The sequence below is a fragment of the Giraffa tippelskirchi genome, chromosome 12 (genome assembly GCF_054371585.1).
Source record: "Giraffa tippelskirchi isolate mGirTip1 chromosome 12, T2T-mGirTip1v1.2.pri, whole genome shotgun sequence".
NCBI classification, from domain to species: domain Eukaryota; kingdom Metazoa; phylum Chordata; class Mammalia; order Artiodactyla; family Giraffidae; genus Giraffa; species Giraffa tippelskirchi.
The window spans coordinates 136,116,243-136,132,521 of NC_137286.1; the positions used below are offsets into that span (position 1 = coordinate 136,116,243).

General features: G+C 40.6%; 1 protein-coding gene across 1 annotated transcript in view; it reads right to left on the minus strand.

The window, feature by feature from the left end:
* The window catches only part of LOC145528655 (ATP-binding cassette sub-family C member 4-like), a 115,517-nt gene that overhangs the window by 68,567 nt on the left and 30,671 nt on the right, over window positions 1–16,279 (minus strand). Inside the window, exons 8-11 of the mRNA XM_081547302.1 lie at window positions 14,931–15,180; window positions 9,454–9,565; window positions 6,397–6,479; window positions 4,870–5,061 (exon numbers count right to left, since the gene is read on the minus strand). Of these exons, the coding sequence (XP_081403428.1) occupies window positions 4,870–5,061; window positions 6,397–6,479; window positions 9,454–9,565; window positions 14,931–15,180 (637 nt within the window). The remainder of the gene's footprint in view (window positions 1–4,869; window positions 5,062–6,396; window positions 6,480–9,453; window positions 9,566–14,930; window positions 15,181–16,279) is intronic.

The window sequence follows — 16,279 nt, forward strand, 5'->3', positions numbered from 1 at the left end:
CACCTCAAAACTAGGGACACACACAGGCTGAAAGTGAAGGGATGGAAAAACATATTTCATGCAAACGGAGACCAAAAGAAAGCAGGAGTCGCAATACTCATTTCAGATAAAATAGACTTTAAAATAAAGGCTGTGAAAAGGGACAAAGAAGGACACTACATAATGATCAAAGGATCAATCCAAGAAGAAGATGTAACAATCATAAATATATATGCACCCAACATAGGAGCACCACAATATATAAGGCAAATACTAACAAGTATGAAAGGGGAAATTAACAATAACACAATAATAGTGGGAGACTTTAATACTCCACTCACGCATATGGATAGATCAACTAAACAGAAAATTAACAAGGAAACACAAACTTTAAATGATACAATAGACAAATTAGATTTAATTGATATTTACAGGACTTTCCACCCCAAAACAATCAATTTTACCTTTTTCTCAAGTGCACATGGAACTTTCTCCAGGATAGATCACATCCTGGGCCATAAATCTAGCCTTGGTAAATTCAAAAAAATTGAAATCATCCCAGCCATCTTCTCTGACCACAATGCAGTAAGATTAGACCTCAATTACAGGAAAAAAACTATTAAAAATTCCAACATATGGAGGCTAAACAACACGCTTCTGAATAACCAACAAATCACAGAAGAAATCAAAAAAGAAATAAAATTATGCATAGAAACGAATGAAAATGAAAACACAACAACCCAAAACCTATGGGACACTATAAAAGCAATACTAAGGGGAAGGTTCATAGCAATACAGGCGTACCTCAAGAAACAAGAAAAAAATCAAATAAATCAACTAACTCTACACCTAAAGCAACTAGAGAAGGAAGAAATGAAGAACCCCAGGGTCAGTAGAAGGAAAGAAATCTTAAAAATTAGGGCAGAAATAAATGCAAAAGAAACAAAAGAGACCATAGCAAAAATCAACAAAACTAAAAGCTGGTTTTTCGAGAAGATAAACAAAATTGACAAGCCATTAGCCAGACTCATCAAGAAACAACGGGAGAAGAATCAGATCAACAAAATTAGAAATGAAAATGGAGAGATCACAACAGACTCCACAGAAATACAAAGGATCATAAGAGACTACTACCAACAGCTATATGCCAATAAAATGGACAACTTGGAAGAAATGGACAAATTCTTAGAAAAGTATAACTTTCCAAAACTGAACCAGGAAGAAATAGAAGATCTTAACAGACCCATCACAAGCACGGAAATCGAAACTGTAATCAGAAATCTTCCAGCAAACAAAAGCCCAGGACCAGACGGCTTCACAGCGGAATTCTACCAAAAATTTAGAGAAGAGCTAACACCTATCCTACTCAAACTCTTCCAGAAAATTGCAGAAGATGGTAAACTTCCAAACTCATTCTATGAGGCCACCATCACCCTAATTCCAAAACCAGACAAAGATGTCACAAAAAAGGAAAACTACAGGCCAATATCACTGATGAACATAGATGCAAAAATCCTTAATAAAATTCTAGCAAACAGAATCCAACATCATATTAAAAAGATCATACATCATGACCAAGTGGGCTTTATCCCAGGAATGCAAGGTTTTTTTAACATCCGCAAATCAATCAATGTAATACACCACATTAACAAATTGAAAGAAAAAAACCATATGGTTATCTCAATAGATGCAGAAAAAGCCTTTGACAAAATTCAGCATCCATTTATGATAAAAACCCTCCAGAAAGCAGGAATAGAAGGAACATATCTCAACATAATAAAAGCTATATATGACAAACCCACAGCAAACATTATTCTCAATGGTGAAAAATTGAAACCATTTCCCCTAAAGTCAGGAACAAGGCAAGGATGCCCACTTTCACCACTACTATTCAACATAGTTTTGGAAGTTTTGGCCACAGCAATCAGAGCTGAAAAAGAAATAAAAGGAATACAGATAGGAAAAGAAGAAGTAAAACTCTCACTGTTTGCAGATGACATGATCCTCTACATTGAAAACCCTAAAGACTCTACTAGAAAATTACTAGAGTTGATCAATGAATATAGTAAAGTTGCAGGATATAAAATTAACACACAGAAATCCCTTGCATTCCTATACTCCAAGAATGAGAAAACAGAAAGAGAAATTAAGGAAACAATACCATTCACCATTGCAACAAAAAGAATAAAATACTTAGGAATATATCTACCTAAAGAAACAAAAGACTTATATATAGAAAACTATAAAACACTGATGAAAGAAATCAAAGAGGACACAAACAGATGGAGAAATATACCGTGTTCATGGATTGGAAGAATTAATATAGTGAAAATGAGTATACTACCCAAAGCAATCTATAGATTCAATGCAATCTCTATCAAGCTACCAATGGTATTTTTCACAGAACTAGAACAAATCATCTCACAATTTGTATGGAAATATAAGAAACCTCGAATAGCCAAAGCAATCTTGAGAAAGAAGAATGGAACTGGAGGAATCAACCTGCCTGACTTCAGGCTCTACTACAAAGCCACAGTCATCAAGACAGTATGGTACTGGCACAAAGATAGAAATATAGATCAATGGAACAAAATAGAAAGCCCAGAGATAAACCCACGCACCTATGGACACCTTATGTTCGACAAAGGAGGCAAGAATATACAATGGAGAAAAGACAATCTCTTTAACAAGTGGTGCTGGGAAAACTGGTCAACCACTTGTCAAAGAATGAAACTAGAACACTTCCTAACACCGTACACAAAAATAAACTCAAAATGGATTAAAGATCTAAACGTAAGACCAGAAACTATAAAACTCCTAGAGGAAAACATAGGCAAAACACTCTCCGACATAAATCACAGCAGGATCCTCCATGACCCACCTCCCAGAATATTGGAAATAAAAGCAAAAATAAACAAATGGGACCTAATTAAAATTAAAAGCTTTTGCACAACAAAGGAAACTATAAGCAAGGTGAAAAGACAGCCTTCAGAATGGGAGAAAATAATAGCAAATGAAGCAACAGACAAACAATTAATCTCAAAAATATACAAGCAACTTCTGCAGCTGAATTCCAGAAAAATAAATGACCCAATCAAAAAATGGGCCAAAGAACTAAACAGACATTTCTCCAAAGAAGACATACAGATGGCTAACAAACACATGAAAAGATGCTCAACATCACTCATTATTAGAGAAATGCAAATCAAAACCACAATGAGGTATCATTTCACACCAGTCAGAATGGCTGCTATCCAAAAGTCTACAAGCAATAAATGCTGGAGAGGGTGTGGAGAAAAGGGAACCCTCTTACACTGTTGGTGGGAATGCAAACTAGTACAGCCACTATGGAGAACAGTGTGGAGATTCCTTAAAAAACTGGGAATAGAACTACCATATGACCCAGCAATCCCACTGCTGGGCATATACACCGAGGAAACCAGAATTGAAAGAGACGTGTGTACCCCAATGTTCATCGCAGCACTGTTTACAATAGCCAGGACATGGAAGCAACCTAGATGTCCATCAGCAGACGAATGGATAAGGAAGCTGTGGTACATATACACAATGGAATATTACTCAGCCATTAAAAAAAAATACATTTGAATCGGTTCTACTGAGATGGATGAAACTGGAGCCCATTATACAGAGTGAAGTAAGCCAGAAAGAAAAACAACAATACAGTATACTAATGCATATATATGGAATTTGAAAGATGGTAACGATAACCCTATATGCGAGACAGAATAAGAGACACAGATGCATAGAACAATTTTATGGACTCTGAGGGAGAAGGTGAGGGTGGGACGTTCTGGGAGAATAGCATTGAAACATGTATATTATCATATGTGAAACAGAACACCATTCCATGTTCGATGCATGAGACAAGGGCTCAGGGCCGGGGCAATGGGATGACCCAGAGGGATGGGATGGGGAGGGAGGTGGGTGGGGGGTCCAGGAAGGGGAACACGTGTAAACCCATGGCTGATTCATGTCAATGTATGGCAAAAACTATTACAATATTGTAAAGTAATTAGCCCTCAACTAAAATAAATAAATTTATAAAAAAAAAAAACCAAGTGGAGAGGGAAACCTAGAGACTGAAAAGGCCTAAGGAGGGGGAGACCTCATGTGCAGGCTAACTCCAGCAGCGCTGAAGCAGATTCCTCAGTGAGATGACCAAGGACAGGTAAACAGAGACTAGCAGGTTGATGACATTCAGGAATCTGGGTTATTTTTCAGGTGAAATAATGTGATTTTTTTCCAAAGGCTTTCCTATCTTTCAGAGAAAACTAATGATACATTTGCAGATGAGCTAATCTGAGGTCTAGGATCTGCTCCAGAATACTCTGGGGTAGGGGTGGGGCTGGCAGGGGTAGGGATCAGTGACACTGGCCACCTGCTGATCCTGGCTGAAGCTGGGGGTGGGTACATGAGGGTTCATCACACCATGCTCTCTATTTTTACAAAGTTTTGCAACTATCCATTAAAAAACGAAATTAAAAGTGAACAAGGGAATTCCCTGGTGGTCCAGTGGTTGGGACTCTGTGCTCTCACTGCCAAGGGCCGGAGTTCAGTCCCTAGTCAGGTAACTAAGACTGTGCAAGGCGTGTGGCACAGCCCTCCATTCCAAAAACAATGAATGAAATTTCACAAAATGAAACAATCACACCGCCGCCCCACCAAAGTTATTCTGTGAATGTTGTTATCACATCAGGATTAAAACAGCAACATATATGCCTGCATATTTACCCAGAAGACCAGCATAAATATTAAGCAACAATCAAAGACCTTTCAAATTAAAAAGAAATTTCAACTAACTTTAGAGTTTAAACCAACATTATCACTATTTGAAATTTGAATATATGCAGCTCAAAAGTAATTATTTACCTTTTCCAAAGCACACGCCTTTATTACTTCTTTATATCGGTCCTCTTCGTATTTCTTCCCAAATAAAATGTTACTCCTTACAGTTCCTGGAAACACCCAGGGCTGCTGAGAAACATAGGCAATCCTCCCTTGGATGTTGACGTTCCCCTGAATCAAGGCCAGCTCTCCCAGCAGAGCTCTTAACAGTGACGACTGAAACAGACAGGAACACACACGCATGAACAGGGTGCACTCAGGACGGAACACGCCCTGCAGCACAGCCGACCCCACCCTGGCGCTTGATACACGATAGAACCCTTTCCTTTGGAACAGGATAAAGTACTGCTCTGGTGATTGTGATCAAAAAAAATAAAAATACCACCATTGGTCAAGGTAAACTAAAGGGTGATAAGGAATATGAATAGTATAACAATCTACACTGCCTGAGTTTCCCCCAAATGAAGTGCTCTACTCAGCAAAGATCAATTAAGAATATTTAACATCTTTCTCTAGCAGAGCAGCCCCGCAGGATGTGTAGTTCATGTATCTGATGTTTAATGCAGTTGTTCTTACATCCGGGATATCCTTTATTTGACAAGTACTTGTTCTTAAAAACGTATGTGTAGGGAATTCCTCGGTGGTCCAGTGGCTGGGACTCTGAGTTCCCAGTGCAGGGTCTGGGGTTCAATCCCTGGTCAGGGAACTAGACCTTACATGCTGCAACTAAGATCTCATGCAGTCAAATAAACAAACATTTTATTTTTTTTTAAAGCTATGTGTAAAGAATATATCCAAAGATGATGAACTAAACTCTGAAGTGAGTTGTGTCTGCAGAGCAAAAGTCCATCATAAAGGAAATCATCACCCTTTCGTGTACATATCCCACATTTAGGTTTCTGTATTTTGTTGTACAAAACGCATGCGACTAAGTCAATGTGCACATTTCAAATTTTTTACAATACATAGATGTGTTGTGTCTGTGTCCACACATCAGAGTGCTCATTGCCCTGGGCTGAAATAACCTGCTTGTGTATCTGTCTCACCCCAGAACCTGGTTGCTCTGGAGCAGAGGCGTCGAGCTCTGGCTCATGTCTGTACCTTTAGCTCCAGCACGAGGCTGTACATTCACTGCACGTGCACTGACAGGACCGAGTCAAGTCACGTGAGGAAATGCTCAGAGCTTCCTGGCAGAGCCTGCACCACCTCCAGACTTCCTGGAGGGGCCACTGTGACAAAAAGAAACCCCCATTGTCTCCATCCATTCTGAACAGCTGTTACCTCACTAATTTCCTTCACTGAGATGTTCATCGCCTGACAAGTGGTTCCCAACGGGGCAATGTGAAGCACCAAGAAGGAAAACACAGTGTGCATTTATTCAGATTTATTTGCCACGAAACCTTCTTGCAAAATGAGTGTTCCACAGAACACACCTAGAGAAACACTCTTCTAGACACACTGAATTCAAACCGAGTCACATTCAGCTCTGGACTCCACTCTGAGAACATAACAGGGGCTGTTATCAAGCTGCCCAAAGGCATCAGAACGTACCTTTCCTGCGCCCACAGGTCCGACCACAGCTAACAGTTCTCCGGGTCTGACAGTAAAGGAAAGGCCTTGTAGGGCTGGGGTTCCTGCTTCCTGCAAATGAAAGTTTACAAAAATGTACCCATTTCAATTAAGTAACAGAAATTACTTCAAATAGTGGGGAAAATACCATAAGAGTCATTGAAATGCTTACATAGCCCACATTTTCCTCCTCATTTTAAGACATTGTGTTTTACAGGTCTTTTCATCTACTCCTATCTTTTTGGGAGTTGAAACAGCTTTAGTTGCCTTAGGAAGGCTTCTTTTACCAGATTTCCATACGGACTCAGGTGCAGACACCCACAGGATTTTAAGGAGTTGAAATGACAAGGAACCTGCTTGAAATGCAAACTGAATGATGCACATAAGCTGATTAAAATAAATTACTAGAGTATTCAGTGTGGGAGGTTTATACCACTTACCCTTTCATAGCCACTCTAGTATCTTTGCCAGGAAATCCCAGGGACAGAGGAGCCTGGCAGGCTCCAGTCCATGGGTTTACAAAGAGTCTGACACACCGGGCGACTGAGCACACACGCAATGATCTTTGGTTTTAACTATCTCATTAATTTCCACAAGGTGGCAGCAGAAATACATAGCACACCTGCTGCTACTGCTACTGCTAAGTCGCTTCAGTCATGTCCGACTCTGTGTGACCCCATAGACTGCAGCCCACCAGGCTCCGCCGTCCCTAGGATTCTCCAGGCAAGAATACTGGAGTGGGTTGCCATTTCCTTCTCCAGTGCATGAAAGGGAAAAGTGAAAGTGAAGTCTCTCAGTCGTGTCTGACTCTTAGCGACCTCATGGACTGTAGCCTACCAGGCTCCTCCATCCATGGGATTTTCCAGGCAAGAGTACTGGAGTGGGGTGCCATTGCCTTCACCTGGTCCTATACTAATAGATACTGTAATTTGAAATCTCAATTACTCTCTCCATTTTCATTTGATAAAGAAAAAAATCTCAGTGACACTCAGCAAGAAGGGGACACTTTACGTAATAAAATCATTCTTGGTAAATTAACTCTTGTAAATAATGGTCTAAGCTCTAATTTTACAAGAGCTCTAATTTAATACCAATAACAACAAAAAAATGGGAAATAAAGAAAATTATGACATTGTGAGTCAGAGGAATAAAGCCTCCATTTTATACGTGTTACATGCATTACCTGTCCTGGCTAAACAGGGACAATAAAGTGCTTCCACTGTAAGGAAAACAAAAAACACGAAAATGCATTTGTCAGCACACAGTCCAATATGAGGAAGAAGGACAATGTACTCATCATGCCAATCACAGGTCGTATTCCTGGGAGACTTGAGGGTGTGTGTACTTCTTTACATATCCTAAGTGTTAAGAAAATTGTAACTGTTATGTTTAAAAACACACACACTGGTTACATGTAATTAAGTAAAATGCCCAAACTAAAAGCATAGAGTCTGTATAAAAAGTCTAGATAATCTTCAAAATGGAAGATTTCTCTGTAAACAGCTGAACTGATAATAAGGCAATCACATACTAAAAAAAAAAAATTATTTTTCATCACCAAAAATAAGTTTCAGATTTTAGGAATGAAAAATCAGTAAGAAGCTAGATTTTAATACACGAGAAACATTTGCTTAAATTTCTCCACTCCTTTCTTCTTGTTGACACTTAGGGTGCCTATTTTACTACTTTTCACTCAGGTATGACAACAAAACAATAAGCCACATACAATCATCATCCTGTCACCTCCCCTCACAGGACAGGACATTGAGTTCCCTCCCCGTTCAGGCTTCAGGCAGGGACTGCTTAGCCATGACCAGAAGGGGGCAGCACTCGACACCACCCCCACCACCCCTCACCCCCCGCCTCCCCGAGGCACTGGGTCCCCTCCCCTCCTGGTTCCCAGGTTCAGGGGACACTGACTCAACAAGGACCATCAGCTGAGCCCCTACTCTGTGCAGACACAGTTCAAAATCCCTGTCCTGTGAGATCTGGAGGCTCACATAGGACCATTTATTTTAGAGGTTAAAGATAGACCAAGTCCTACCACTTTGTGAATGAGACCTGGGTCCCTGAGACCTCTCCCCGACCTGGCTGTCTAGGGGAGCAGGTTACAGAGCTCACGTCTGTCTCCTGCCTCCCAGGGGCTTCATTCAGACTCAGCTTCTCTCCAAAACCCCTCTCCCTCCCAAGGGCTCTCTCACCCGTGACCTAACCTACTTGGAATTCCCTCTCCTGTGGTGTGGGTTCAGTTTTCCTGACTCACCCACACTGACATGGGAGGGTGTGTACAGAGGACCATGGAACCAGGTTGCAGGCGAGCCTGTCAACTGTCAATAAAGGGGCTGCACTGCGGGTGCAATACTTGAGAGCAAATTCTTCTGTTTTTCCTGTTTGCCTGAACATTATAAATAAACCAAGTGCTGGAACACCGCCAGCTCTCCATGTCAGCTTCCATACAGTGAAAGCTTTAAACAGAATCACGGGAGCTCATGATGACCACCTGCTGTCTCCTCCTGTCACTGGCTACCACCAAAGTAGCCAGAGGCTTCCAGAAGCTTAGGATGGGGGAGTCCCCCACTCTACCCCACAGCAAAGATCCAGATCACAGCCTCACTCAGTGTGTAGTAAGATGGTCTGTGAACATCAATATACAGAAAATGTACATTGATTCCCCAAAGGCTGTTGTGTTTAACAACTGGTTGTGTATTTGTTAGTTAACCCACATCATACTGCAGCATTTTGTATGTCCAGTCCTGTAAATTCTAACATTACCAATGTATGTAATTTAAGTTCAAGATATGCTAATACTTTAAAGCTCTGTTGAAAATGAGAGAGAGAACAACCTGTCAGATGTCTTAGGCAGATTTTACACTTAATCTCCAGTAGTTGCAAACCTTATTCCTGATTTTGAGAAGTTTTATAACATACTTTCAGTATATGAGCAAGTCACATTTTACACCATATGTAAAACCTCACAATTTTCTTATCAATCTATGTCATAGTTGTCTTATTGGCAGTCATGATCCTGAGATCGAGGACTTGTTACCTTATCCCAAAAAGCAGTTAAATCTTGCACGTCCACAATTGTTTCACCATCTGATGGCAGCAGCTGATGGTCATGTGGTGGTATCTCTTCGAGTAACAGAAAGTTCTACAGAGAAAGGAAAAAACAGTTTAGTTTGCAGGATGAAAGCACAAACAAACACAACTGCTTTCCTGGAATTTATAACAAACTTCATACAGCCTACATATCATTTTTCCAACTGTACTTAAAGTGTTGGTTCACATCAGAACACACTAAATAATATAGAGAATAAAATATATAGTATAGTATATACATATAGTGAATACAGGATACATAGAGTATTTTATATATATATATATATGAAGAGTTTCAAGCCATGAGGAAAGTTGTAAGTTTCTCAATAAGTGGACTAGTTTCTCCTCAAGAAGAAAGTCTGGCTCCAAGCTCAGCACATTTAGAACCTGCAGCCAGAGGGAACTCTGAGATGATAAAAAATCTTTAGGGACCTACATAATTCCCTGATCAGGCCTCTAGCACTCCACACTCTGCAGGCTCAGACATTTTTGGCTCCTCAAATGCATGGATCCCCTTCTCATGGGCTAAGAGCCTTCATCACATCACCTTCCCCAGGGAAATGGGAAGCATCAGCCTCCCACCTCCCCCAGCCCTACACACGGAATTCTCCAGGTGATTTCCTCAGCCTTCCCAGGAAATATGACCTTCAAAATTACACCAGTGACTCTGCCAAAGCACTTCATGGCACCTCAGACTCTTCCTTCCAAGGACTAATGACACACCATGTGCATCCATAGTGAGTTTCACTATTTGATTCTTTTTTAACTCCTCACTTGATAAAAGATACATTCCAAGCAGAAAGGACTTCTCTGCATGTGCTTACCTGCTGCTGTACATACTCATCTAGCCTGCTCCATACTTCAGGTAGGTAGTACTCAGTTATTTTGTGAAGTGACGAAATAGGTGGATAAATTCCAAATTTACCCCCCTTGCCCCCCGCCGAAAGTCTAGCATAAACTAAGACAGGGTTTTCCTCTCAAATTATTTTAATCTCAACAACATCCTGCTGTATTTTATATTTGCTAAAATACCTGGTGACTTTGTGTGTTTCTTTCTACAACTAGGGCCATGTTTCCCAGGTTTGGCTTATTTTCAGATGCACGAGGTATTGACTAAAGACACAGATACTCTGGGCTCCAGCAAACACTAGTGAATCAGAAACACCAAGGTGTGATCACTTAGTTTTAAAGGCATTCAGGGGATTCTGATGAGCTAGAGAAATAAAATTTTTTAAGCATTGCAGAAATTATATGGGCTGAATAAGCGTCTAGTATGTAAAAGAAAAAAAAATAGTTCAACAATTATTTCTACTCAACTTGGAACAATTTGTCATGCTAACACCAACCTTCTCACCTAGCTTATCCTCAGTCTTTGGTCTTGCCTTTACTGAAAACAACTATTGCCTAAAAGATCTCTAAATTCCTAGACCATCATCCCACCAGAAAATGTATGAACATGAGAGAAAATCTAGGTTTCTTGCTCAAATCAATGATGTTTAATCAGGACACAAAACATCCTGACAAAGCCCCAGGAAAATTCAAAGTTCTCAGCAGGTTATAATTTTAATGTTACCACACACATCTACATGGAAAGGAATTTCAAGCCTCAGACACTGTTCAGGTACATTTTGGTGGAAAAGAAATAAAAAATCCTACTCAAATATTTGAGCACAATACTCTGAAAAACTCTGCAGGTCCCCTTTCATGCATCCCCTTTAAGTGTGTTACATAATTGATTTGAGAATCAGAGTCACCGCTGTCTCTACTACAACCATGCTTAATAGTTAGGCATCTGCAGGAGCCCAGACGTGATGGAGCTGGAAGGTCGCTTCAGTTGCACATTTTCTGAGCATGGGCTATTTGTGAGGAGTACAAAGATGAACAAGGCACTGTAACTGCCTTTTAGATAAGTCTGGATTTCAGGGAAGGAAAGAAATCCACAAACACGTAACTTAGTCAGGACAAAGTCACATCCAGGAGCTCAAAGAAAGAGATGTAGGGCCACAGATGATGAAAGCCACACTTAATGCGAGATTCCACACGCCAGAATATACTAACAAGGCAATGCAGGAAACCAGGCTTTGGGCAGAATCCTAGTTCTGTCACTTATGAGAGATGAAAAGACGGGTGAACTATTTCATCTGTTATAGGACCTGTTTCCTTACCTGTAAAATGGGGACACTTATACTTATCCCATTCAATTGCTGCCAGGATTCTACTTCTGTTGTCATTTTATTACAGTAAATTAAAGGTACATCATTGGTAACAACAGAAACAACACTGCATAGGAGATAACCAAAATATATTCATCTTTCTCACCTGAAATTTTATGCCTATTGATCAGTAACTCCCTATTTCCCCTTTAGCTTTGAGTCTATGAATTTGATTACTTTTGATACTTCTTACAAGCATAATCATATAGCATGTGTCCTAACATGACTAGCTTATGTCACTCATCATGTCGTCAAGTTTCACCCATGTTGTTGCTATTGCAAGCTTCCTTTTTTCCTAACACTGAATAATATTCTGCTTTATGTACACACTAGCTTTTTACTCATTCACCCACCAGTGAACATTCAGGTAGTTTCCACACCTAGGCTATTATGAGTAGCATTGCAATGAACATGGGAGTACAGATAATCTTTTGAAAAGGTATCTCTTATTTCATTTTAATTGGGAAAATACCCAGAACTGGAATTGTTGGATCATATGGAAGTTCTTTGGGCTTCCCAGGTGCTTCTAGTGGTAAAGAACCTGTCTGCCAATGAAGGAGACAAAAGAGGAGCAGGTTCCATAGGTCTTAATGATCTGGATAACTACAATGGTGTGATCACTCACCTAGAGCCAAACATGCTACAGTGTGAAGTTAAGTGAGCCTTGGAAGCATTACTATGAACAAAGCTAGTGGAGGTGATGGAATTCCAGCTGAGCCACTTCAAATCCTAAAAGATGATGCTGTTAAAGTACTGCAATCAATATGCCAGCAAATTTGGAAAACTCAGCAGTGGCCACAGGACTGGAAAAGGTCAGTTTTCATTCTGATCCCAGAGAAGTGAAAGTCACTCAGTCATGTCTGACTCTTTGCAACTCCATGGACTATGCAGTCCATGGAATTCTCTAGAATACTACAGTGGGTAGCCTCTCCCTTCTCCAGGGGATCTTTGCAATTGATCCACATTGCAGGCAGATTCTTTACCAGCTGAGCCACCAGAGAAGCCCAATCCCAAAGAAAGGCAAGGCCAAAGAATATTCAAACTACTGTACAATTGTGCTCATTCCACACGCTAGCAAAGTAATGTTCAAAATCCTTCAAGCTTCAGCAGTATGTGAACTGAGAACTTCCAGATGTTCAAACTGGATTTAGAAAAGGTAGAGGAACCAGAGGTAAATTGCCAATATCCATTGGATCATAGAAAGAGCAAGAGAATACCAGAAAAACATCGACTTCTGCTTCACTGACTATTCTAAAACCTTTGACTGTGTGGATCATAACAAATTGTGAAAAATTCTTAAAGAGATGGGAATACCAGACCACTTTACCTGCCTCCTGAGAAACCTATATGCAGGTCAAGAAGCAATAGTTAAAACCAGACATGGAACAATGAACTGGTTCAAAATTTGGAAAAGAGTACATCAAGGGCATATATTGTCACCTTGCTTATTTAAATTATATACAGAGTACATTATGTGAAATGCTGGGCTGGATGAAGCACAAGCTGGAATCAAGATTGCCAGGAGAAATATCAATAACCTCAGATAGGCAGATGACATCACCCTAATAGCAGAAAGTGAAGAGGAGCTAAAGAGCCTCTTGATGAAAGTGAAAGAGGAGAGTAAAAAGTTGGCTTAAAACTCAACATTCAGAAAACTAAGATCATGGCATCTGGTCCCATCACTTCATGGCAAATAGATGGGGAAACATGGAAACAGTGAGACTTTACTTTTTGGGCTCCAAAATCACTGCAGATATGAAATTAAAAGACACCTGCTCCTTGGAAGAAAAGCTATGGCCAGTCTAAACAGCTTATTAAAAAGTAGAGGCATCACTTTGCTGACAAAGGTCCATATAATCAAACCTATGGTTTTTCCAGTAGTCATGTACGGATGAGGGTTGGACCATAAACAAGGCTGAATACCAAAGAACTGATGGTTTTGAACTGTGGTGCTGGAGAAGACTCTTGAAAGTCCCTTGGACAGCAAAGAGATCAAACCAGTCAATCCTAAAGGAAATATATCCTGAATATTCATTGGAAGGATTGATGCTGAAGCTCCAATACTTTGGCCACTTGATACAAAGAGCTGACTCACTGGAAAAGACCCTGATGCTGGGAAAGATTGAAAGCAGGAAGAGAAGGGGGCAACAGAGGATGAGATGGTTGGAAGGCATCGCCAACTCAGTGGACATGAATTTGAGCCTACTCTGGGCGAATGATAAAATCAGGTGACCAGAACTGACCCCGCATGATTGATCTGTTTTATGGGTAATAGTTTTTTATAGTAGAGAAAACTAATGATAAAAAAAATCAGCTTTGATGACAAGTCCCAAAAATAAAATATAAGCACACCCAGAGTGATCTAACTTCACTAAAGAGCTATTACCAGCCCATCCATCACTGTAAGAAAGAAAGAACAAATTAGATTTTTTGTAAAGCCCAGATACTCAAACATGCCCAGGCCAGGTTACAGTACCAATTTATCCTCATTTTAGACCTACTCATAAAGACACGAATAATTGAGCACCTACTGTGTGCTAAGTCTTTGTCTTGATGATGTAAATTATTTGCCCTTGGAAATTCAGAGACTCTCAGGAAAAGGAGATAGTGGGTATGATAAGAATTACAAATTTGAAAGGAAGAGGGCAGCTAGAGACAAGATTAAGCAGAAAGTGAAAAGGAAACAGGGATGAAAAGACAGATCCAAAAAACAAGCTCAGCAATCAAGAAGAAAAGTATCTATGGAGGAAAGAACACATTTTTAAACACAGAGAACTGAGTGAATCTGTGGCGACTCTTCTTGCCCAGGGAACAAGGACCTCTCAGCAATCTCCTCCCCTCCCAGCTCAGAGAGGAATCCTGTTCACACCCAGAATGTGCAGTCACTACCTCGTCGTTCCAGTCAGCGTAGGGGATGCAATCTGTTTGCTGCTCCTGCTTTTAGATATTTTAATCACCCTGCAGTCATCACTGCACATTAAGACCCTATGCCACTGCTACTGCTGCCCATAAACCATCAGGGATCTTATGATATTTGTAATGCACTCTATATAAGAAGAGAGGGGAGTATGTATGACATTTTGGCGAGACTGCCAGTTTGGGCACTGAGAGTTAAATGACACCAAACTGGCACACAGTGACACCAAATAAGACGTTGTTCATAAAGTTCACCTACAATTAAAAAAAAATTGCTTTTCATCAAACCTTGATTCTTTTGATGCTGACTACAGCCTCTGACACCTTCTCGATGGCCATGGGGAAGTAGAGGGTGCCTGTAAACCTCACAGTCTCGAACAGCATCACCACCAGAAACACTTGGCTGACTGTGATCGGTTTGTTAAGGACCACAGCGATGATGAAGGTGATAAAAATCATGATTTTGCTGGCAGCAAAAAAAATTGCCAAATTCATTCCTCTAAAGTAGGAAATTTTCAGAATCTTGCAAATTTCATTCCTAGAAAAGAGTAGGAAAAAGGTTTTAAAAGAAACACCAACATCAACCCATGAATTCAGTGCCCTGTGTGAGTGGCCCCTTTCTAGGCAGTGAACACAGATTCAGATAAACCATCCCTCACGTCATGGAGACTACATAGTGCACACCCGGGGGTCTGCCCTGACACCAGGACCACATACTTCATCACCACTTCACTCTTCTAACTAAAAGGGTCCTTAAGGTCACACTTTTAAACATTTTGGGTCAATCAGATTGGATTTGAATATTCAGTCAACAAGCATTTGTAATCACAAGTCATGTGCCAGGTACCTTGAGAAGGTCTAAGACAAATCCCATCCCCCCAGGAGCTCATGAACTTGTTGGGAGAGAGAATATGCAATCCTCAAATTGTGAGACACCAAGACATTAGACAGAGGCAGCCAGCACAGCCCCCAGGGGAGCACAGAGCAGAGGCGTGTGACCCAGAGCAGTGGAGTCAGGGCAACTCACAGACACATGGACCCTGAGATGAGCTGGAGTCAGTCAGGGCTGGCGGAGGCCAAAGAAGAAGGAAGATGCGAGTGTGTCCTCAGCAGGGGGAGGGGCACCCACAAAGGTGCCAAGTGAGAGGTGACAGGGAGCACCCCGAGTATTCTAAGCACCCTAGGCTCAAGTATGAACACTTATCAGATATTCAACTCAAAGATGAAAAAAATTCTACAGACATAAAGCAAGTAAAAACCCAGTATTTTCAAGGAATACTACTCAACAATAAAAGGAACCAGCTACTTATACATGAAACAACTTGGATGAGTCTCTAGGGAATTCTTCCTAGTGAATAAGGTCAATCAAAAATGGTAACATACTGTATGGTACTATTTAGATAACATTCTTTAAAAATGACAAAATTATAGAAATAGAGGCCAGACCAGTGACTGACAGGGGTTAAGGATGTGGTAGGGACAGACGGGAAGTAGGTGTGCTATAGAAGGGTAACATGTGTAATCCTGGTCCTGATGAAAATATTTTGTATCTTCCCTGTATAGTTGTTAACATCCTGTTTCAATATTGCACTATAGTGCTTCCAGAAATTACCACCGAGGGAAACTGAGCAGTGGCT